This window comes from Camponotus floridanus, unplaced genomic scaffold, assembly GCF_003227725.1.
Source record: "Camponotus floridanus strain SB8 unplaced genomic scaffold, Cflo_v7.5 scaffold59, whole genome shotgun sequence".
Classification (NCBI taxonomy): domain Eukaryota; kingdom Metazoa; phylum Arthropoda; class Insecta; order Hymenoptera; family Formicidae; genus Camponotus; species Camponotus floridanus.
Window position 1 is genome coordinate 113,756 of NW_020229758.1, and position 22,960 is coordinate 136,715.

The following is a 22,960-nucleotide window of genomic DNA, read 5'->3' on the forward strand; positions in this document are numbered from 1 at the left end:
AATCGATTCACAAGAATTGTTGGCTCTTTTTCGCGATGTTATTATCTCGATGTACACATTACTTTATATTAATAAAAACTTGTCATCGTTGAGAAATGCATTTGACAGTTTAAATATTAAATATATGAATGTATGTATGTAAAATATATTTTAATTTAATTGATTTTGAAAAATGGAGAACTAAAGATAATAATATATAATTAGTTATATATATATATATATATATATATATATATATATATATTAATTATATATATTTATGATATATATATATAATTAATATATTTTTTCTCGGATTATATTACACAGTAAAATGAAGAACTAAATTAAATGAGTACATAGCGTACGTTCTGTATAATGTTCTAGTATATAATAATGAAAATAAAAAGAGAAAAAAACAGGATAGATTGGAAAGAATTAATCTATGTATATATATATATATATATATATATATATATATATATATGTATATAAATTATTTATATAATTAATTAATTGATATTAATTTTAAAAAAATTAATTTTATGTAAATTACATTCTCTAATCTGATAATACTTATTATTCTTAGATTTAAGATAAAAATAAGAAGAGGTTTTAGAATTTTTAAATTATACAGTCATTAATTTTGCGTGCGTGGCTGGTATAAAATATTTAAATTTATAGTATGTAAAAAAATTTCTCACTTTCTTTACGTTTTTCATTAAATTCTAGTAATGAATTTTATTTCCGAAATATAGCTTTTTCACCTTATTTCGTTATCGAACATAAATTCTAGCACAAATAATTTCTCAATCTATTCTTTTTAATTGCTTAAACATATTCACCGGTAGCGGAAGCTCATTTGCCGGCACGTCGACAGGAATGTGATCTCTGACCGCGAAACTGGAGGTCATTATCCCTTATCGTAAATAATCAATATTATCGACCCTGAGGAGACGGTATAAAGGAGCGCGACTCGCGTGTCCGATAGTTCCTATGGAAACGCGCGATCGAATCGTGACATCCATTCGTGTCGGCTTCTTCGGCATCGGTCGTGCCAGGTAAACCCAGGGTACTCGCATGGTCCCTACCGCAGTCTCACAAATATTGACATGCCGAGAAGTCGCGGTAGCCGTGAGTCTGAAGAACTGTTTGCGAAACTTTACGTAATATCTGATTAATTTCGGATTATCCTCGATTATCAAGAAACTCGTGCATTTTTTTCGTAATTTTATTCGTAAAATTCAAAGTGATAAGAGATTTTGCATAACAGGATTTTGATTGACAATCGAGAAATTAGGTTGTTAGAATAATTTTCGACTAACGAAAAAATACGCAAGAATTTAATTAAAGAATTTAATTTGCAAAATTTTCGACAGTGATCTAATTTGAACTATTTAGCTAAGAAAATAGATGATCGTATTCGAATTATTGAAAAAAAAATAGAAAGGTTTTAAAATTTCTGTAATTGAATGTCGCATTGCCTTCATTTTGTGCGATGATGTATCTATGACTGAGAAAATTGAGAAAATATAGAGGATTAATTGATTATTTTTTAAAGTGTTAAACTGTACAGAAATATAAAACATTTAATAATAAAATATTTAACGATAACATCCAAAGTTTTGACAATATAATCAATTATTTTTATATTAAATATACACGATAAAAATTGATATTACATATTCGAAGTTTACATAGAATGATAACTTCAGTAATAGGTTTTTTTTTTTCAGATATAAATGTTCAGAATACAGAATAATTTTGCGCTAAAATATGAAAAATATGTGCGAGTGGTTTTTTAAAAATAATTTGGCGAACAAGTATCGAGTGATACGAAATATATACATGTATATTCTGGCTCGGAATATTGCTGATGAAAATTTCCACTGACAGTTGCTGACTCTAACATAGGTAGGCAATCGAAAATGGACAACTGTTATGGGTAAGGGTTTAGTTTAGAGTCTTGTTTTATCTCTCTCGATCGCGTTCATCGTTGTTTTCGCGCATCGTTGTGCTCCCGCGGGAATCATATACGATTATGATCGGAAGAACATCGCTGGTAGAACAAAAAAAACTACAATGGGCAAGGGAAAGAGGTAAGTGTAAATAAATAATAATTAGCAATTATAGTGGGTAGAATTTTTACAGGGCATTTTTGTATCACCCAGTCATAGATCAAGAATCTTTATATTATTTATGTCTTTATGTCTTTATATTTTATGTTATTATTATGTTATGTATCAATTTATTATATATATTTAAATCTGTTTTGATAAAAACAATATGAAAAATAAGTATATTTATAAAATTTTCTCTTATCGATTCCACAGAAGAAATGGCTCGTCTTGGTGTTAATTGGGGCCCTTTAAGACCAAGTAACCGCACCCACATTCGGTAGGTTTATTAAAACATATTATTAGATTACATATTGCTTTTTCTTAATTAAATATTAATATTAAATAAAAAATTAAATTAAGTATTATTGTTTTACAACATTAACAAACAAATTATTTAATCAATAAAATCTTTTAAATTATCTATTAAATTTGTTTAATTTAGTAATAAAATTTACTTTATTATAAATAATTTAAAATTATTTGACTTATACATGAAAGAGATTTAAATTTTTTCTTTTTTCAATTATATTTCAAACAAAATATCCGTGAAACAGCACTTACTCGAATGACGTCAGATTGTCCTTGGAAGAAATTAAGGATAAGCCTTCCGCACAACCCCTTCGTGCACTCGGACGTTATGGAAGTACCGTTAGTCTGAAAAGTCTGGTGACGGAAAGCTCCGGAAATGGCAACAATCTCAAATGTCTCGACTACAATGGGGGTAGTTTGATTAATCTCCGGGACCAAATGGACGTTTCGCAAATCAGACGTAGAAGTCCCAGTTTGCCTCCTATTTTCAACAAGGAACAACAACAGTATTTTTGCCAATTGGTAAGCAGTTGACTAAATTATATACATATTTAGTGATACATATTAAATAATAAATTTAAAAAATTACAGAGAATATATATTAATAAAATTAATTAATTTTAAATATATCTACAAATATATCTCTTAGTAAAATAATCTTTTATATTTATTATATTTATTATTTATTAATTTTTCTTTTATTTTTATAACGATATTTTTGTTACAAAATTTTAAAACATTTTCTTTTAGGAAAAGAGTTCAGTATATAATTATTTATTTCAAAAATATAGAATAATATCTAGGACAATTTTCTGGATATGTTTTAAATTTCTATTAGAATCAAGTTTTCCAAGAATAATTACTTACACAATTATATTCTCTTCCTTTATCACAAAATTCATTTCGGCGTAAAATTAAAATCGATCAGACCACTAATAACTTTGCTATGCCCGATAGAGGATTTCTACGAATGAAAAAAATACTGCGCGTATTATCTTCGCTTGAATAATTGATCGCTTACCGCAAGTTTACTTGCAACAGTAAGCAACACAACTGGCTAAAGTAATCGAATAGTTAAACAGTATAGATTTATATTTATACATCAAGAAGATATTGCAGGATAAAACGAAAATTTCTCTTTTATTTTATACATTAATATGCATACATATTTTATACATCGCTCTTTATTTATTAAGACATTATTAAATTTCTTATTGTGAAATGCTACAATTTCTATAATAGAAAATATAATATATACTTAAACAAGTGGAACGTGATTGCGTCTCTTCACTTGGAAAGGAATAACTTTCCAACTCCCTGACTCTCTAAATTCGACGATCCATTAAATTAACGACCACGTCTAATGACGATTTCATAAATGGCAAGCGACACTCGATAGTACATTGCTCTTTCGCAAGGAAAAAGCAAAAGTAAGGCAGTCCGGTAAATCGATTCTTATCGTATGATTAAAGTTCAACGACCTCAAGACTATACACTTTGCTTTCAAACTTAGGAGTAACGGACATTAAGTTCGTTCTTTTACCCCTCAGCTAAAACCACTCACGACACAAAACATACGAATTTGATTTTATCGCGGCTTTGCTGCCCTAAAACTGTTTGAACTGAACTACTCCGAAATATTGAAAAAATTGATGTAACAATTTAATCCATCTTTTTTTAATATTTGAAAAAATTAATTTTAATGGAAAATTAATTTTTTATATTAATCTCTTAACTTTTTGAAAAAATAGATATCAAGCTCTTTTAATTATTCACAATTATTCACTAATAATTTTAATTATTATTATTATTTAATTATTATTTAATTATTTACCAATTATTTTAATTTATCAATTGCATCTACAAAAATAATATATCTGTGAGATAAATAAATAGACAAAAAACAAACAAATCGTATGTGTATTTATCCAATTTTACAAGTAATTATTATTATGCAACTTGAATTCTACTTTCATTTATAAGCAGATAAAAAAGAAAATAAAATAAAAAAATTAGATGGTGTATGATTTATGTCCCGACGTCTCCGACACCACCAGGCACGATAGTAATATTAACCACAATATACATATATAGGACACGAAGGAACATAATTCTTCCTTTCACAAGCCACGAAAGCCGGAATCTCCGCATTCGATCACGCAAGCACGCCTCCCTTCTCTTCTTCGAGGGCGTTTTATCTAACTTTACCGTCTTATTATTCCACAGGAACAACAGCGTGATTTCGGTGTAGAAGGATCGCGATACCAGTCGCAGAGGTCGCAGAAACTGGAACACCATCATCATCGGTCCAACGATCATCGCGAGGCTCATAAAGAGCCTCATCATTATGGTTCACCGGGTGAGGAACGCGAAGGGGAAACTTCCGGTTATGCCAGCGATTCTATCGATGTACCTCAAGCAGGGCAAAGTGAGTTCTTTCAAACTTTAGTGCCTGAGTTCTTTTGAACTTTAGTAATTGTAAGATTATATAAATGTCAAAAGAAATATATCATTAAAAGTAATAATTTAAATATTTAAATTAATACAATTTTTTCAATTTTTTTTTGTAAAAGAAAATCTTACTTTTGTGAATGTCTGAGGAAATGGGAGAAATATTAAAATAAATGTGAAAATAAGGGAAAAAAGGAGAAATATTAAAATAAATGTGAAGAAATATAACACACGCAAAATTTCTGAGTAGTATTAATTTTAATATTGTTTTTTACATGTTTTAATTAGTTCCTTTATTAATAAAGCTCTTTTATACTTTTTCAACTTAAGGAGTTCTAGCTGACGGTAAAGCAACGGCTAGAATGGAAATGACGGAAAAAACTTGGCAGAATCCTTATTGCACCACCCCGGAAAGTTCATTGCCACCTTCGAGAAGGCTCTCGTCTGGCAGACTAGGCGAATTAAACAGGCCAAGGTGGGGTAGCATCTGGGGTCAAGACGGAAGAAGCGATCCGCCACCGCCCTCTTGGCTATCAAGATTAGGACAATCGAGTCAAGTAATGTCTATTGAAAACTTGTTGAATGCCTTTGAAACTCTAAATCATTCAAGAGATTTTATCTCGCGTCCACCTGAACTTTTATAATTTTTATAACTCAATCCAATACAAACAAATATAACATGTTCATACAACTGTCATGTGCTATTAGCATTATGACAGTTTGACATTTTTCCTTGGTTTAAACCTTGCTAGAAAATTCAAAAACTGTTATCTTTCTGTGATCAAGGTTTTAGTGATTAATCATGATAGCGCTAGCAGCCCGGACAGTTCGACAACTGGCTCGACCAGCTCCGACACCAACAAAGTATCTTATCTTCGAGGTCAAAATATTCCAATGGACGCGGACATCCTTCAAGAACGTGAAGCGAAACGGCAGAAAGCATTAGAATTGCAAAATGCTATTAAGCAGCAACTTGAGGAAAAGGACAGACAGAGGAAAGAGGAAAAAGAGCGACGGTTGAGAGAAGAAAGATTGGAAGATGAGCGAATCCGACGAGAAAGAGAAAAAGAAAGGGAAAGGTAAAATAAATAAATATAAATAAAATGCAAATAAAAAGTTAAAAATATTTCATAAAATATTAAGCTTTTGTTGTAGCAATTGATTTAAATAAAATGAGCAATTAATTCTTATTATACTTTTATAATGAAATAATAACGCATTATATTTTTATAATAAAATAATAATAAACATTTTTTTTCGAGAGAAAAATCGTATTTTTTGCAGAATAATTTTCTGTAAAGAAAATTGTAAAATCGGTAAATTCAATTCATTGTAGATTTGAAGAAGAACGACGGATATTGCGCGAAAAGGAAGTGGCAAAGCTGAAGAAGGCGCAGGCGATGCGCGAAGTATTAGAGGCTGCGGAACGATTGGCTAAAGAAGAGCGGAAGAATCGACGGAAGCGAGATGCGCACGTTGATGAAGACGACGTTGTGACACAGTCTTCCAACAAGTCAAAGGCAGTTGTCAATGTGGATACATTCGAAGAACAAAATTGCTCGCAAATGCAAAGCACAAATTTAGCCACCGATTATCCTGTGGAAAAAAGTCCGAAGAACGTCGAAGAGGCTAACAACTATCGCGAAAGCGAGCTCGATAAAGATTCGCAGAAAGAATATTCGCAACCAAATTACGCGGACAAGTCGGAGGAGGCTATGCTGGATCCGAGTCCAAAGTCTCTTCAGGTTCCTGTGAGCAAGGACGTGGCGATCGTGCTGAGCGGCAGACTGGAGGATCCGGAGATCTTGAGCAAAGCGAATTTGCAACTGGTGAATCTAGTGATGACACCGAGTCCGCGTAAATTCGCGGAGAACACTGTGGACTATTTATCGTTAGGTCTCAACACTATCATGAGGAACAATGGGAGTCCTAGGAATCCGAGGAAATCCTCAAGGGACAGCATCTCGTCTTCGAGCTTCGTGGAGAACAGGCTGTTGACGCCCAGCAAGTACAGAACGCTGGCCGGCCGGGACTTCGGCACGCAGACGGACGTAGAATCCGATATCCAGGAATTGCGGGAGAAGTTGCAGAACCAATCGATTAGGGATCAAGATACCGAAGGCACAAAAAGTCGAAAGGATACGACGAACGCCAGTCGAAGAAACGTTGAAAAGTGAGTCGCCATATTGCGATCTTGATGTCGCATTTCCAGGCTTCTTAGAGCCGAACGACGACTATTCTCCTCTGCATGCAGTAGTATCTGCCGGTAATTATCGTTTTTTTTTTACTTCATAGTAGCGTACATAATTAGACGATAAGCTTAATGATCATAAGACGCTTTGTCGCGAAATGTCTGTCGATCCGCGCGAGGAAAGTATCCAGTAAGTGAAATGTTCTTCATTATTTTCTAAGAAAATAGAAAACGTATTCTTATAATTTGACAGTTTAACATTTTTCTGCATTTGCAACATTATTTATGATATTATTTTTTGTTAAAAGGAGTTTCGTTAAAATTTGCTGCTTGAAATCATCCACTAAACAAACTTTGGCTTGACAAAAGCATGAATCTATTATCATCTTGCCTGGCGTAAATCGCTTTAAAATTTGTTTTTCAACAAAATTGCATAACGTCATAATGCATAATTTTAATCGTTCGAAGGTCGGTCAATGTGAATCCAGGAGAGGAAATTTCCATGAAAACGCTTCCGCGATCCAAATCACAACCCAGAACCACCCTCGATAGCAGACCGAGATGGAACGCTAATCGGTAAAACGAAAAGGATATAATAATGTTTAAACATATTTTTAAATAATCACGATCGTGAATGTAAAAAATGAAAACACTCTTAGCCCAGGCACACGATACCGGACGCAAAGTGAGAAAGATCCGCACTATCAAAGAAGATTAAGATTGAGAAGGCGACAAGTCGAGTCTAGCGATGAAGGATCCAGGTAAGAAATTTTAAAAAAATATAACAAATTGTTTAAAGAATTATTTAATAAAGTAAAAATTAAAGAGCAGTTTTAAATATAATTACAAAATATAAATCACTACAAATAAATGATTAATAATTGAAATAAGTAATATAATAATATTTTGTAAAACAAGAAAAAAGCTGTTTGGAATAAGATATTTTTTTAAATCAATTATTACTTGTCAAAACTTCATCGTTCCAAAATGAAATTAATTAGATCACCGTCTCCTGATCGACGAAAATCGAATAATGGAAAATCGAAAAGCCGGAACACCATTAGGCGTAAAACGAAACTCGAAAATTACGACGCCGATCTCTCGATGGACAGCCTGAATTCTATTGTACCTCTGCGAATCGACAAAAATGGGAAGATTAATATTGAAGATCGTACTGAAAAAAAGATGCGATCGGATAGCACTTCTTGCAACGCGAACCACGCAAATCGATCGGACAACGATAATTCCAATGTCTGGTGCGGACAAGAGATTTTATCCAAATTGTCGTCGTTAAGAAGCGTACGTTGCAATCAGATATCAGTATGACACATCAAAATATTTTTTTTTCAATCATGAAATTTATGATTATCTATAATCAGCTATTATAAAATTATTTTAAAAAATAATTATTTTAAATATAATAAAATCACGCTAAGGAATAATTGTTACAAAATATCTTGATGGTATGTTTATTTTGCTATTATTTCGATTAATTCTAGGGCAAAGATATCGTAAAATTTTAGAAAAACTTTGTAGTTAATTCTTCAATAATGACAGAATTTTAGCATATTTTTTAAAATATGTTTATCTTTTTTCAGGGACTTTTGATGAAGCAAATCGAGTGGGATTCCGAGCGATGTCTGGTCTCACCCGCTGCGTCTGAAGTCTTTTAAATACCTGCAGAATTTCGTTGTTTCCTTTCGTTTTTCTTTTCATTTGCATAGAAAGTGACATCGAGTAGAGTGCAAAAGGGGTTTTCGCTGAGACATACATTGTTTCTTCAAGCAAACAACGAGAAAAATTCAAATTCGCCTTTCTCGCATTGCAGATTTAGATAATGGCCTTTCAACTGGACGATCTGTTGAAGGATGATAAGAAAGATGCAAATTTGATACCTGATTTAAGCAAGGCGACCTGTAATTCTTATGATGAGTTTCGACGACTCAAGGAACACTGTCCAGAGTTTAAAATCAAACCGGAAAAAGTATGGCCCTTCTAATAACACTACGTTATAAAAATTTTTGAATTATGTAAATATGAAAAATTTATGGGAAAAATTTTAATGCTCTTATATAATAATTACGAATTATAATATATTGGGATAAAAGTGAAAAATCTTATTATGATTTATTATGGAAATATTAGAATACACTTAATAGTAATTAGAAAAATTGCATGAAGGTAAAAAAAGAAGATATCAAAGTCCGCGACAAAGAATTTTCCTGGAAAGCGACCAAGAAAGAGCTTAAAGCCATTGGCAGAGAATGGACTTATGGTAATCCAGTTCCACCGGACATGAGAGAATTGGACCTGCAGGAGCTGCAACAAGTCGCCATCGATTGGCGAATGCTGACTCCCATCAGACCAAAGCTTCGTCAAGACGAAGAAATGTTTTCCAGATTGGTGAGGACTTATATACTCATACCATTCGTTTAAAGATATCAATATTTTGCAAATGTATAACTACTTTATTTTAAGATGTAATTAATTTTATTATATAACTTTTTAAATGTTTCTCACTTATATTCTAATTTTAAAACTTTACTCGCGCAAGAGTAAAATGCGATTCTATTTCATAATTTTTTGATAAACCTCTTGTTACAAGGTGGAGATGGGCAAATTAGAGGCGAAGACCATAATGAAAGAACGACGTTCGCCAACAAGTCCTATTAGGCGAAGTAAGAATCGCGCGGGGATAATCGAAAGCAGCGTAAAAACCTGCAGAGAGTGCGGCGAGGAATATTGTTTCGGCGAATTTTGCGGAGATGTCCTCTACGATTCCTTCGTAAGGGTGACTATTGCCATCCAGCAGCCAAAGATTAAAATATCCGCGGACACCGAAGCGATAATTGCCAAAATGGAACGTAAGAAAAAAAAGAAAAAAAAGAAGGGGAAGAAGCGGGTCAAGAGCAAGAATAGATCGTCTAAAAAATCCGCCAGGTTGTTGGTCAACGGCAAGACAAGAAGATCGATAACGGATTTTGAAATTAAAACTGTTAAAACGAAAGATGGCGGAGAGCAAAACGAGAAACCGATGAAACAGTTTAAGAGAAAATGTAGCAAGTATACAAAGAAAGGCGTTTTACGCAAATAACGATTTTAATATGATGATAATTAGAAAAATTTGGACATCTGCAAAAATTTCTTGCATAGAAATACCTCATACATGTATTTGTATATGTAGATTATTCTTATTATATAACAAGCTTCTCGAAATATTTAAAAGAAATTAAGAATTTATAAAAAAAAATATGACAAAAATATTAATCAAATAAAACGATAATTATGCGATACATGCGGTACCTAAATCTTTGGTAATCTACTTATTAAGAAAATACTTTAATAAGATATTATAAGTAAATAAGAAGCGCGTATAAGAGAGAATATACAATTAGCTAGAATATTACAAAGCGCGTTATCGAAAAATGATACAAATCAGATCGCTCGATAAATAAAAGGAAGAACCAACTCGAAATGCTTTGCATTTTATCTATCTGTCTGTGTATTCTAGATTCCTCGATATAGGTATATATACAAATCGGATAGGCGCAATGTGTGTATGTGAATGCTCCCAATTAAATGCTGGAAAAATATAACTTTTATTCAATTTGTGTCTTTCTTTTCTCTCTCTGTCTCTCTCTCTCTCTCTTTCTCTCTCTCTCTATTTCTCTGTCTTTTTTCACTTCACTTAAGACACATCCCATAATTCGCACACATTTTTCCATAGATATCACAACCAAAAAGCGTACCTTCACGAGAAATATTCCGTTCGCTGAGCGAGATAAGTGCAAAAAAAAATATATATATATATATATTTATGTATATATATATATATATATATATATATATATCTTGCATTTCATAAATATATATATATATATTTCGATCATATATATATATCCCAATTTTTCTTTCAAGAATAAACGCATAATCGCAATTATTCGATTTACGTGAGAACAGAATTTTTCTCGTCAATTTTACATCTTCTTCATTGGGTTCGCATATATTTTGTTTGTGTCATATTCTCTTTGCTTTAATACGCTCACATAATGATCAGATTTAAATTAATCAAAACATAGACGCGATATTTTATATATACACAAAATATATGATATTCTACACACACACACGCATACACATGCGCGCACACATACAATAAATTTTAATATTAATTTGTCACATATATCATGATTGCAACAATCGGTGAATAAAATAAATTATATATGTATAACTTTATATATATATTCGACAATATTGTGTCGCTTTTATTTATCTACCTGTTTTCCTTATCTTATCTCTATGTTGCAGTCGATATTTCGAATGCGATCAGTCCTCGTATATATGTGCCGTACAATCATAAAATTATAATTACATTGAATCACGCGACTAAAATAGGCCATCATAATCGCGCTACAGCATCGTTACATTTCGATGGAAGAATTGAAAAGATACATTATCAAAATGCAATCTATGCACTTTATATCCCGAGACATACCCATTATTATATATATATATATATATATATATATATATATATATATATATATATATATAGTTATATTAAGTCTATGAAAAGTGTACAGCACATTATGGATTCGTAATAGAAGTGTGCTGTATTATTGCAACATGTCCATTTTAAAAATAAAAAAAAAATCAGATTTGAGAATCTCTTTTACAAAACTAATAATAATAATAGTATCGTAGTATTTCTCTTGCCTTGATTATAAATTTATTATACTGCAAAATTTGTCTTGCACTATTTTCGAAATGGATAGAGCGTGTATTTCGTTTTGGACGCTGATTGATTCTTCGGACATATCCTTAAAATCTGATCGCTGCGGAGATTGTGTTAACGCAACATTGCACACATATACATTTGACAATGAGAAAAAAAAACATTACTCTGTTAATATACATATGTACAATGACAATATATATATATAATACTTTTCCGATTTGATAGTTGATTCGCATCTTCCCTTTAACTTTTTCTCCACTTTTTTTACTAATTTTACTGATACTTCTCTACTTTATTGATTTTCGTTTGAAAATCTTCTCGAAAATATATACTGTGAACCATGAGAGAAAATATTCTCCTCCATCTCTGCTCGTACAAGTTTTCAGCAGAGCACTTGACACATCAAATATTTGTATTAAAGCATTAATACTTGAAATACACATATTTTGCTACGATAAACTATACTTCGTTTTCACGAATGTTGTGTAGCGATGTGGTGATTTTGAGAGTATTTAGAAAAATATACTAATTTCCTTGTGCTTTTTTGTTTCAATGTAATTCCAAAAGTCACGCTTCACTTTTCTTCTCTCTCGCGATTGTTAAGTACTCTGTTTTAATTAGCCAGTTAAACTAACTTACATCATTATCGACTTTTGAAATTTCACTTATTACTTTTTAAAAAATTTGGAAAGCGTTGTTAAGCTGTTTATTTTATAATTATTCTTAAAATATCCACAATGATAATTTAATTCATGTCGTTTACCTTTCGATTCAGCTCTTTACAATACACGAAATACATATTTTCATTCATAATGTACAATTTGGAAAAATAATTTTATAAAAGTTTCGCAGAGAAAAGAGAAACTTGGTTCTTTATTATACAAATTAAGTTAGTTACTCAATTAACTATTTCGATAATTGCTCAACCGCTATCATTCAACTGAAATTTCCTGGTGATTACAATGCCATAAAGAATCAAGCAATGCGCACACGATGAAAGAAAAGATTTACGCAGTCTTATCTATCGTGAGACTTAAATATAGAATGGCCGTAAATAGAATTGCTAAATTTTTTTTATATCCATAAATTATTGTACGAAGCTTAGCCTTGCAAATATAATCCAGAGAAGAGAGATGATATTTTTTGGCACGGGGTATATACAATTGACACAAACAATTTGATGTGACGATTAGTTCGTTGCTTGTAATATTACAATTCAAGCTCGCTCGATGTGTTCTATAGATAAATTCATTTTTTTCATCCTTTTTACATAATTCTATATGATCATCACTACAATAAATAATTTTCGAAAGTTTGAAAATTAAACGCATAACTTGAAAATCTATCTCCACATAGTAATTTTTCTCTTTCTTTTTCTAGTATGTGTATATACGCGTGTGTGTGTATAATTTAATATATCGATGCCCAGTATATAAAATATGAATGGCTATTCAAACTCTAAGATTTTCTCTCCTCTCCCTTTCTATACTTAAAAGTTATAAGTGGTTTAGCATTTTAGTTTGCAACATTCAAGTAATATTTATATATAGTACTCTTATCACAATATTGTCATAAATTTTAAATGATATCACTCTCTCCCTCTCATTCGCTCTGTTTCTTCCTAAAATTATTTATACAATTTTACACATTAACAGATAATTCTTAAAATCATTTAGAATAAGTTTATCATAACATATTTTCTATAACAACGATAGTAATGTTTGCTCACACATCAAGTCATTCTTGTATGAATATATAATCTTCTCTTTATATATATATTTATATATATTTAATATATCTTTCTTTTGTCTTTTCTTCAGATAAAATATATAAGCTAGGACATTTCGAGAAAAATGTGAAATCTTGAATAGCTCTCTGATATTTCTAATAACACTCTTGCACAACGTTAGCCTTATAGAGCTTAGCATCTAAAAGCAATAGAGGATATTGATATAACTTGTATTCTGACACAGTAATGTCTATAAGGTATGCACAGTACATAAAATCATTTGTAGATCACGTTCAATGCATGATCAAGGGATTCTTTTTACATAAGAGATGAACAGCTGGATTATTCACAAACGATAGTTTTGATGTAGATTTAATCTTTTTTCGATCTAATACTACGTTCAATTACTCGAACAATTTACATGACGATAACTATCTAAGAGAGCCGTTTACAAAATAATGTTTGATACAATAAGATACATACAAAATTCAGTCGTACAAAAAATTATACAAAAATATCGTTCTCATTTTTCTTTTCACTACCATGCTTGTTCATGAAACAAAAGTTGAAATTATGAGATCTATTACTAACTATAATTATGCTAACTGTAATATGTTATCATAATAATCTTGTGTTTTAATTAACTGTAAAAATATAGTCAAAGATACACGAAAGCAATATGTTAGCATTTTCTGTCATGCTTGCAAATAAACTTGTGAGTTTCTCTTAATAAATTGTCATAATATCAAGAAAAATATACAAATATATACTTTTCGCTTTAGAAAGGATTTGAAACCTTCTAAAAGTTCTGTAAAAAATCAATATTTCTTTATAACATTATACGTAGCATTATATGTAGTATATCTATATGTACACTTATCTTGCAAAAATATCGATATATTTTGCCAGCGCTCTCTTTTTCTCTCTCTTTCTTACATTTTATCAAATAATTTTTTAGGGTCATTATTCAATTTCCATCGACATGAAATATACAACAGCAACAAATCCGTGAATTATCTGTGAGTTATCGTAAGATATATCACATAGTTTTTGTTTCTCAAAATTTTTAACATTTTTATATACATATCTTTGTAAACGTACATTACACAAATTCAATGCACATATCAATGTACATTAAGATAAATCAAAATTCTATTTAAATTATCCATTTTTTTATCACATTGGAGTATGATACTCATAGTGTGTCATTATTTGTGATGTCATTTATACCACTCCATAAAACCAATATTACTGATGTATTTAACAAGAGAACAAATTAAGAATGGACTAATTGTTATAAGATAGATTTTTAACGCTCTTTGTTTTTAAAACAAAAAATAGTCTATCATTAGCGACTAATTATGTAGAAAAATACATAACATTATATTATAAATGATACATCAGCAATATAAGTTTACCGCTTTCGGAGATTGTCCTATAGATTGTGCTATAAATATTATCGTAGAATATACTGAAGACTTTCTGCATTTTGCCTTTCAAATTCATATGAAAAGATTAAAACTGACGTTTAAGTAACAGCGAGACGACAATGTGTACAGAATTGTTTCTTAATATAGAAATAATACGATTGTACAAATATTCTTTATAAGATTACTCAACAAAAGAAACATAAATGGTCTAAGTACCATTCTTAACCATTATACAACTTTATGATACAGATCTACTGTATACATAGTCCTATAATTAGACAAGTGAAATATAATAATATGTTATTATGAACATGTAATGGTACCTAGAAAGTTAATGTGTACAAGAATTGTCTCGTTAATAATGATAATTGTACGACTTATTAAATGCAAAATAATGGACTAAGAGAAATGAAAAACGTACAAAAAAATCTTCGTCCTATATATAGCGCTCTCACGCAATCTGGAAGTCATAATTAACTAAAAAAATCATAATTAATCGAACAATCTAGTCCAATTATTATTATATACAAGGAGAAAGGAACGATTTTTGGTCAGATGATCGCGATTAGTAAGTCATCTAAAACACACCTATTTTGTCAAAAGCGACAAACACCCTTTGGACCAAGCATGATTCTCACTCTATTTCCTTTTGTAAGGAATAATATCATTAACATTGTGCATACTCATCTTCAGTTATCCTTGCGGGCCTTTTTTTTACTTTTTTTTTGAGGCTTTGCTTCTGTCCAGACATCTAAAACATAATTATACAAAAAATGCATATTAAACAACTCGAAAATATAATTTCTCATAATTTCATTGTTAATACAACAAACCTCCCAATTCGTCGAACACAACAGCTTTTTCCTTACTTTCTACCACTGTATTCTCTTCGTTATCTGTAGCTATTTTTTCCTCATTAGCCAGCTTTTCTTGTGGTTCTTCTGCAACAGGCTTATTATCTGATTTTGGTGTGGATGGTACTGAAGTGGGTGTATTTTCATCTTCAGCAACTTTCTTATTTTTCTTTGATTTTCCACTTTTCTTTTCTTCCTTCTCGACTTTCTCGACCTATGTATTATTTATAAATGATTAGTTAACTGAAAAAAAATTTACTCCAATGTTATGTACATGCAAATGTATCTTAAAATTTATTGCAATGTTACATAAATGCAAATGTACCTTATTCTGTTCTTCTTTATCCATTTCTTTGGCTTTATCTATTTCTGCATCAGAGATAGGTGTAAGAATCACCTCTTTCTTCTCCTTCTCCTTAAGTTCCTTGTTCTCTGTTTCTTTAGCAATCTTATCTTTGATTTCGGGCTTTTCCTGTTCTTTTTGCTTAGCCTCATTTATTAAATCAGCCTTCTTAGAAACTTTTTTATTTTTTTTTGAAGGGGATTCCTCTTCTTTCTTCTTATTCTTCTTATCCTTACGAGAATAGGCTTGTTCCCAGTCTCCTGTTATCAATTATAATATTGATACCAATAGATAACAGCCCAAAATAGTTGTACGCAAACAACAGATTTATCTATTTTTATGCTAATATATATAAATCAACCAACCATCGTCAAAGTCCACAGGTTTCTCCTGGAATAAGTTCTTCAAATTTTTCTTGTTCTTCACCTGCTCCACTTTGTTCTCTTTTCCAATCTTAGCTGAAAGTTGGTCCTTTTCTTTTTTGGTTGTGGTAGTGATTTTGTTGTCTTCATGCTTACGCTCTTTTAGTTTGCCATCAACATCATCTCCTTTTGTAGTTTTCCTCGGAGCTTCCGCCTTTGCAGTTAATGTCTTTTTAGCTGGGCTTGTTTTTTCAGATGCAATTTGTCCATTAGTAGCTTTCTACAAAAAAGCATATAAGAAATCTTTAATAATATTGCCTAATTATACTATCTATTATTAAAATACAACTTTTTCTTTTTCTAATAAGAAATATTGAATAGTTTTTAAATAATACTTTTGTATTACCTTCATAAAATTAATCAAAGTTCTTTTAAAACTCTCGTTAATACTAATCTTTAAGTTTTTTTTTGTGCACATTTAGTAAAATAAATAGCTTAATTTCAAGCCTTCTTTGCTTAATATAAATGCCATAATCAATTATATTTACATCTTACATCTGTTTTTATATCTGTTCTTAAAAGACACAATTTTTTTTCTTTTACACTTTTATATAATCAAAGTGAAACAAGATTTAAATAAAATCCAATAAAAGCATAAAGAATAAAAAGAAGAAAATTATTTAGGGTTGCATGCGAGATAAGAAGGGAAGAAACATGACAAGAGTGTCATCGTTGACAGAAAAAAACAAACCCTGTCAGTGCGTAACGTTACGTCACAGCGCACGAAAGGGGGAAGGAGAAAAACAGCCACTTGGCAGACCACCCTCTCCGACTTGGAGGAACCAGCTGATTAGCCTACGTGTGTGCGTGTATATCGACTTGCAACCACAAGTGAGCAACCATATGGTAGACCACATTGCGACATAGATGTCCACGGGGGAAAAGGGCGCGGAGCGCGAAAAAGAGGGAGAGAAAGAGAGAGAGGGAAAGGGAGACGGAAACTTCGCGTCGCAAAAACGACATTGTTTCGCTAACCTTCTCACGAATCTTGCCACGCTTCTTGGCGAGTTTTCGGTCCACGTCGGAGCCCGCGGACAGCTGCGCGAACGGCGGCTGTTCGGCCTTCTTGAAGCCGAAGGCGAACACGAGAATGGCGAGAACCAGCACGACACCCACGGGGACCGCGTATACGTATTGCGAGTGCTGCAACAGCAGACCGACGTGGTCCATGGCGGCGGCCGAGGTTCGTGCGAACTGCAACGGCCGAACTCTGGTGTGCCCGGGGAACTCGGAGGACTATATCGCGGACGTTGACGGTGACAGCAATGACGACGGCAAGTATGTACGTGGATGAACCAGACGCGACGCGACGCGCGGACGGATCGACTAGCGACGCGGCAGGCGCTCTGTCGGACGCGCGGCGAACTGACGTCTGACGTGACGTCTGCCAGGTGAGCGCTCACCGATCGCTGACGCGGCTGTGACGCGTATCTCGGCTGACTTCAGAGCATTGTTGGCGGCGCGCCTCGGCGGATCGCGGAGTTCATTAACGCGCAACTTCACGATAGTGTTATTGCTCTAACCTCAAAGACTACGATTCTGCAAAATTGTTCACGATATGCTTATGTAAAAATATGAGAGTTTGAGACTTATATATTTCGAGTTTTTCATAATAAATTCATAATTGAATATCTAAGGCTAAACGTCATGTGTTAAAAAAATAAATTTGTTAAAAAGTTATCTTTGAAAGATGAATGAGAATTTTTATTGATGTAAACCAATCTCAAATAGAAATCTTGGATTGGTATAATCGAGTTTTGTAAAAAAATCGAAAATTCTTAGAATTCTATCGTGATTTATTTTGCATAATTTGACGATAAATAAAATTTTAAGGTTATGTTTATAACAATATAATGGAATAATGCAATGAATGTCAAAATTGTTCGTCACTTGAGTTTTACATAACTACGCATGGTCGAGCGTGATTGATTATCAGCGGTCATGTGAAAACTCGACGCGACCTCATTCATACCTTTTACGTCGTGAAACAAGCTCAACTGTCGCAGTATCATTCAGCGATCGCATGTTCATTTCCAATTTAATTTATTGTCGTTAATCAATCTGATTTTTCACAATGTTGGAAGGAGTAAAGCACGTGCTATTAGTGCTTTCGGGGAAAGGAGGCGTCGGTAAATCAACAATCAGCACTCAGCTGGCACTTGCTTTAAAAGAGTCAGGTTTTCGAGTGAGTTTCCGAAATTGTTTCGCGACAATGTTTTTACGAAAACTGATGGAAAATTTCTTGAAATTGTTTTTCAAGGGTACGTTCCAAAACGTACTCTCCGAGGAAAATTTTATTCGATAGTCGTTCCGAAACTCTTTTAAGCGTTTCCGATTGGTTCGAATCAGCCATCGAGTAAAATTTTCCTCGGTTACTTGCGTTTTAGAACGTAACCCAAGTAATGTTTCAGTAATGTTATATTTTTTTTTTCTATATATTTTCTATATATTTTTTTCTATATATTGTTGACACAATGAAGAACAAATATTTTAACAAACCAATTTTTTATCGAATTAAATACTTCTATAATTTTTGCGATCTAACTTCTTTATTAGAAATTAATTAAGTAAAGCTGAATGTAAATCATAAATTATGACAGGTTGGGATCTTAGATGTCGATCTCTGTGGCCCCAGCGTGCCTTATTTACTAAACTTGGAAGGAAAAGATATTCATCAATCTTCTGAAGGGTATATTTTACTGCTTGTATAATCATTCATCGATAATTGTGTTACTAATAGAATAAATACTAATAGAATAAATTGCAGATGGATACCAGTGTTTGCAGATTCAGAAAAGAAATTGTCAGTCATGTCAATTGGCTTTCTCTTGAAAAACCAAAACGATAGTGTAGTTTGGCGTGGTCCTAAAAAGAATGGTATGATCAAGCAGTTTCTAACTGATGTGGTTTGGAAGGATATTGATTATTTGATCATTGACACACCACCTGGTACTTCTGATGAACATATTACTGTCATGGAGAATTTAAGGTTAATAAGCAAGTAGTTTTATAATTGCTAATTGATTGTAGAATAAAGTAAATATAGCATTGTTAATTATTGCTATTAATAAGATAATTAAAAATATTGCAGAAATGTAAATTGTGATGGTGCTATTATAGTAACTACTCCACAAGCAGTTGCAGTAGATGATGTTCTGCGAGAAGTAACATTTTGTAGAAAAACAGGGATTCATATAATTGGTATCATTGAAAATATGAGTGGCTTTGTTTGCCCTTCGTGTACAGTAAATACTTTTTTATATATTCCAATTTTCAATTTATCTATTTACAGTATAAATTTAATAAATTTTATTTCTAGGAATGTACCAATATATTCTCTTCTGGTGGTGGTATAGCTCTTTCAGAAATGGTAAAGGTTCCATTTTTGGCAAAGGTGCCTATAGATCCAGAAGTCGGCAATTTAGCAGACAAGGGACAAAGTGTTTTGGTAACATTACCCAATAGTCAAGTTGCACAGGTGTTTCGAAAATTAGTTGAAGAACTCACCAAAAGTAAGGAAGCTTAAAATCAAAAAGTTTATCAGCAATATGTGTGATTTTTAGCATCATATGTATATTTGCTTGTGATGTTTTGTAATTTTTATAACAGATAAACTTGCTTATACACAGGAAATTGTATATATACAAATAAAATATATCTTTTTATAATATTATTATTATATTATAATATATAATTGCAAAAAAAATGATAGTACTGTTTTATCATAAAGCACACTTGTATGTCTAGAATACTTATGTGTATATTTCACATAAAGAAAGAAGAGAAAATAAAAAAAAAAGATTTCCTGAATATAGCAAGTATCCCGTTTTATTTTTGTCTTTAATAATATAACACAAATTCTATTTGCATCCGAATAAACCACTCTGAGTCAACATATTAGAAAGACAATAATATAAGTGTCACAATAGTATTTTCTATATGATGTATTTAAAGTTCTTATATATATTGAGCATATAGAACTATGCAGAGAATATTTATTTGTTTCCCCAACCCCAGAGACCCTTGACAAAGCCAGTGAGACCTGCCTGTCCTTTCTTAGCTTGATCACCCATTTTGTGTGTCAATTCTGGGAATTCGACCATGAAGAAGGCCAGATCGAAGAACAGAGGCTTGCAAGGAATGTTGCGCATCGGCGGTGGTAATTTATAGACATTCGGTTGTTTCGTGAGAAGCGCAGGATCCTCCCTGTATTCGTGTAAACGTTCATACAGTGGTTTTTTGCTCTTGGCAAGTTTACTGATTCCACCTTCCTCTTCCTGACCATCCTCCAGAACACTATGAGCATGAGCCGAATATTGGGCAGCTTCTACGGAAGTTTCCAGTTTGCGTAAGGCTTCCTTCAGTGTGGCTGGAAGAATGTTGTCATATTTAAATGCATCTTTAACATGCTGCAATGATCTCTGATACATGGCCATAGCTTCACGCCAACGATGCTGATTTGTAAGACTTTGGGCTACATAGAAACACCTAAAAGCCCTATAGCCTTTCGTTTTTGCTTCTTGTTCCTCCACAAATTCTGCATCGTCTTGCAACTGAGATATCTCTACGACATTATATAAGGCCGCTTCATATAGACGCACTATGTCTTGCGGCTTAGCTTTCTCCGATTCTTCGGCCGCTTTTACCAACGCCAAATTGCGCTCTAACGTGCGAGATAATCGAATATACTGCAAATAATTTATCAAATGCTGCGGCGCCGACCACTTGTCGTTTTCCTTGTTTTTCAATTCGTTCTTGAAATGATCGCGCACCACTGACAGAGCGTCTTTGCAATCTATCAGATGCGCCTCCAGCAAATCAATCTTCGCTTGATTTGTGGAGGCCTTCTCCAGAGCTTGATTTAATCTCGAATCCGCGATAATCAAACCAGCCGCTCTCGGTGGCACGGTACCGCAAGATTTTCCGCGCCATGTTACTTCCTCGATATTGGCTTGCTTCTCACGCGTCTGAGCTATTAGAGAATCTAAATTGGACATTAGTTCGCCACTCAATTGCGCACGCATCTGTATGAGATCGTCCATAGCGGTGGTGTCTCCAATGTTGTATGCGCAATATCTGAGACTGGGTGCCAATTCCTCGACACGCGCCTTGTACACGATTTGTTCCAATTCCGGCAGCGCGGACACCAGGTTACCATATACCACCTGCGCTTTCTGCAAATTCTCCATAGCTTGTTTCCACAGTTGCAATTCAAACTGAAGGGAACCATTCATCCAAGCCACATACGCTTGAGCTTCCAGCTTTGTACGTGCATCGCAATTTATATTCTAAAATAAAATATAATAAAGTGATAAATAAAATCATATGTCAATCAATAAAGTCACATAATAATTTCATATAACTAACAATTAGTAAATCATCTATAAGAGAGAAATTAAAAATGTTTGATGAAAGATTAATAAACAAATTAAAAGTTCAATATCCTAAAAGTTTATTTTTCACACAAAAATTAGAGATAAAATATACCTCTATCAACTCTTGCAATTGTATAGAATACGTAGCTGCCTTCTTCAGCCTCGATACCAGATGAAATTTTTTTCTTGGCTCCGTGTTGGACTCTTGGCGTAGTTGCATTGCATAGCTCCAAGCACGTTCGGCCATTATTAAAGGCACTTGCAAGAATTTGTCCTCGCTGACCATGATCGGAGTGACGTCTTTCCTCTTGAAATGACGTCTATCACCTTGCGGTACTTTCAATACTTTTCGCAATCTTCTAAGTCTTCTCGAGCAGTAACCCCGATATCGCTGATAATCACCGTGTCTCAACCCATGTTGCTGCTGCGCTTCCTTGATTATCTTTAAAACTATACATTTGTTAAGTACTGTCAGAGAGTAAAATTGCAACAATATAAATATTATGTTGTAAAATCTTGTTGTGAATCATATGTTAATTAATTTCATGTTATATTAATTTGCCTACAAGCACATATTAGTTTGAAATTAATTTAGAAGAATGTTAATAGTAGACCTTCCAAGAGGTTGGAAAATGACATATGGCACCATGGACGTAAGGCACTGGTAGCTGTCAAAGTTTACGAAGGTAACAATTTCGAAAGGATACTCTCTAAGGAATACATTTTCGGCTCTTTCGTTATCATCCCCCCATCCTGCATCTGATTTTCCTTCGAAGAATCCACTCTTTTTTCGAGTACCATTGTGTATTCAATATTCCTAAATCTTTCTAAAAAAAAATCACGTCCACTCGCATTTCATGAATCGAATCGAACCGATATCGAGAATCGATAAATCGAAATAGTATCGATATTGTATTGCGAAACGAAAGAGATCGCTTCTCTCGCAAAACGTGGCCGCTCTTCGGTGCTTGGGTTTCAGGTTAGGCTCTCTCTTATTATTATGGAGACCGACGTCGGGA

General features: G+C 32.8%; 5 protein-coding genes across 8 annotated transcripts; 3 read left to right on the plus strand and 2 right to left on the minus strand.

The window, feature by feature from the left end:
- Positions 1–1,070: 1,070 nt before the first annotated feature.
- On the plus strand, positions 1,071–8,804 carry LOC105255977 (myb-like protein X). 4 transcript variants are annotated; one of them, XM_011265570.3, is made up of 12 exons: positions 1,071–1,279; positions 1,716–2,078; positions 2,313–2,376; positions 2,654–2,930; positions 4,635–4,836; positions 5,190–5,416; positions 5,646–5,938; positions 6,196–7,032; positions 7,519–7,626; positions 7,710–7,811; positions 8,052–8,349; positions 8,649–8,804. In XM_011265570.3, the coding sequence occupies exons 2-12, from the start codon at positions 2,021–2,023 to the stop codon at positions 8,721–8,723; spliced, it is 2,541 nt and encodes an 846-aa protein (XP_011263872.2). In that variant the 5' UTR covers positions 1,071–1,279; positions 1,716–2,020; the 3' UTR covers positions 8,724–8,804. The 4 variants fall into 4 exon arrangements, with proteins under 4 accessions (XP_011263872.2, XP_019884568.2, XP_025268716.1 ...); XM_020029009.2 differs by having other exon boundaries at positions 2,675–2,930; XM_025412931.1 differs by having other exon boundaries at positions 1,071–1,145.
- A 45-nt stretch (positions 8,805–8,849) lies between these two features.
- Positions 8,850–10,241, plus strand: LOC105255976. Its single transcript, XM_025412933.1, has 3 exons — positions 8,850–9,034; positions 9,232–9,453; positions 9,656–10,241. The coding sequence occupies exons 1-3, from the start codon at positions 8,888–8,890 to the stop codon at positions 10,142–10,144; spliced, it is 858 nt and encodes a 285-aa protein (XP_025268718.1). The 5' UTR covers positions 8,850–8,887; the 3' UTR covers positions 10,145–10,241.
- A 4,223-nt stretch (positions 10,242–14,464) lies between these two features.
- Positions 14,465–17,932, minus strand: LOC105255980 (DNA ligase 1). The gene is made up of 5 exons (XM_011265573.3): positions 17,542–17,932; positions 16,510–16,786; positions 16,127–16,404; positions 15,781–16,015; positions 14,465–15,698 (listed from the first exon to the last, which is right to left on the minus strand). Exons 1-5 carry the CDS (start codon positions 17,734–17,736, stop codon positions 15,637–15,639), a joined length of 1,047 nt encoding a protein of 348 aa, XP_011263875.1. The 5' UTR covers positions 17,737–17,932; the 3' UTR covers positions 14,465–15,636.
- Positions 17,933–18,431: 499 nt separating this feature from the next.
- On the plus strand, positions 18,432–20,461 carry LOC105255979 (cytosolic Fe-S cluster assembly factor NUBP2 homolog). The gene is made up of 5 exons (XM_025412935.1): positions 18,432–18,751; positions 19,167–19,255; positions 19,334–19,555; positions 19,658–19,811; positions 19,886–20,461. The coding sequence occupies exons 1-5, from the start codon at positions 18,641–18,643 to the stop codon at positions 20,090–20,092; spliced, it is 783 nt and encodes a 260-aa protein (XP_025268720.1). The 5' UTR covers positions 18,432–18,640; the 3' UTR covers positions 20,093–20,461.
- Positions 20,462–20,518: 57 nt separating this feature from the next.
- LOC105255978 (signal recognition particle subunit SRP68) lies at positions 20,519–22,806 on the minus strand. Its single transcript, XM_011265571.3, has 3 exons — positions 22,649–22,806; positions 22,054–22,391; positions 20,519–21,854 (listed from the first exon to the last, which is right to left on the minus strand). The coding sequence occupies exons 1-3, from the start codon at positions 22,740–22,742 to the stop codon at positions 20,562–20,564; spliced, it is 1,725 nt and encodes a 574-aa protein (XP_011263873.1). The 5' UTR covers positions 22,743–22,806; the 3' UTR covers positions 20,519–20,561.
- Between the last annotated feature and the right edge of the window lie 154 nt (positions 22,807–22,960).

Coding starts and splice junctions, on each gene's coding strand:
- LOC105255977 (XM_011265570.3), top strand. CDS start 2,021: ATGATCGGAAGAACATCGCTGGTAGAACAAAAAAAACTACAATGGGCA. Junction 2,079..2,312: donor ACAATGGGCAAGGGAAAGAG/GTAAGTGTAAAT, acceptor TCGATTCCACAG/AAGAAATGGCTCGTCTTGGT. Junction 7,627..7,709: donor CCGAGATGGAACGCTAATCG/GTAAAACGAAAA, acceptor AAACACTCTTAG/CCCAGGCACACGATACCGGA.
- LOC105255976 (XM_025412933.1), top strand. CDS start 8,888: ATGGCCTTTCAACTGGACGATCTGTTGAAGGATGATAAGAAAGATGCA. Junction 9,035..9,231: donor TTAAAATCAAACCGGAAAAA/GTATGGCCCTTC, acceptor AATTGCATGAAG/GTAAAAAAAGAAGATATCAA. Junction 9,454..9,655: donor AAGAAATGTTTTCCAGATTG/GTGAGGACTTAT, acceptor TCTTGTTACAAG/GTGGAGATGGGCAAATTAGA.
- LOC105255979 (XM_025412935.1), top strand. CDS start 18,641: ATGTTGGAAGGAGTAAAGCACGTGCTATTAGTGCTTTCGGGGAAAGGA. Junction 18,752..19,166: donor TAAAAGAGTCAGGTTTTCGA/GTGAGTTTCCGA, acceptor AAATTATGACAG/GTTGGGATCTTAGATGTCGA. Junction 19,256..19,333: donor ATTCATCAATCTTCTGAAGG/GTATATTTTACT, acceptor AATAAATTGCAG/ATGGATACCAGTGTTTGCAG.
- LOC105255978 (XM_011265571.3), bottom strand. CDS start 22,742: ATGGTACTCGAAAAAAGAGTGGATTCTTCGAAGGAAAATCAGATGCAG. Junction 22,392..22,648: donor GAAAATGTATTCCTTAGAGA/GTATCCTTTCGA, acceptor ACAAATGTATAG/TTTTAAAGATAATCAAGGAA. Junction 21,855..22,053: donor AATTGCAAGAGTTGATAGAG/GTATATTTTATC, acceptor ATTTTATTTTAG/AATATAAATTGCGATGCACG.
- LOC105255980 (XM_011265573.3), bottom strand. CDS start 17,736: ATGGACCACGTCGGTCTGCTGTTGCAGCACTCGCAATACGTATACGCG. Junction 16,405..16,509: donor ACCTGTGGACTTTGACGATG/GTTGGTTGATTT, acceptor AATTGATAACAG/GAGACTGGGAACAAGCCTAT. Junction 16,016..16,126: donor ATAAAGAAGAACAGAATAAG/GTACATTTGCAT, acceptor AATAATACATAG/GTCGAGAAAGTCGAGAAGGA.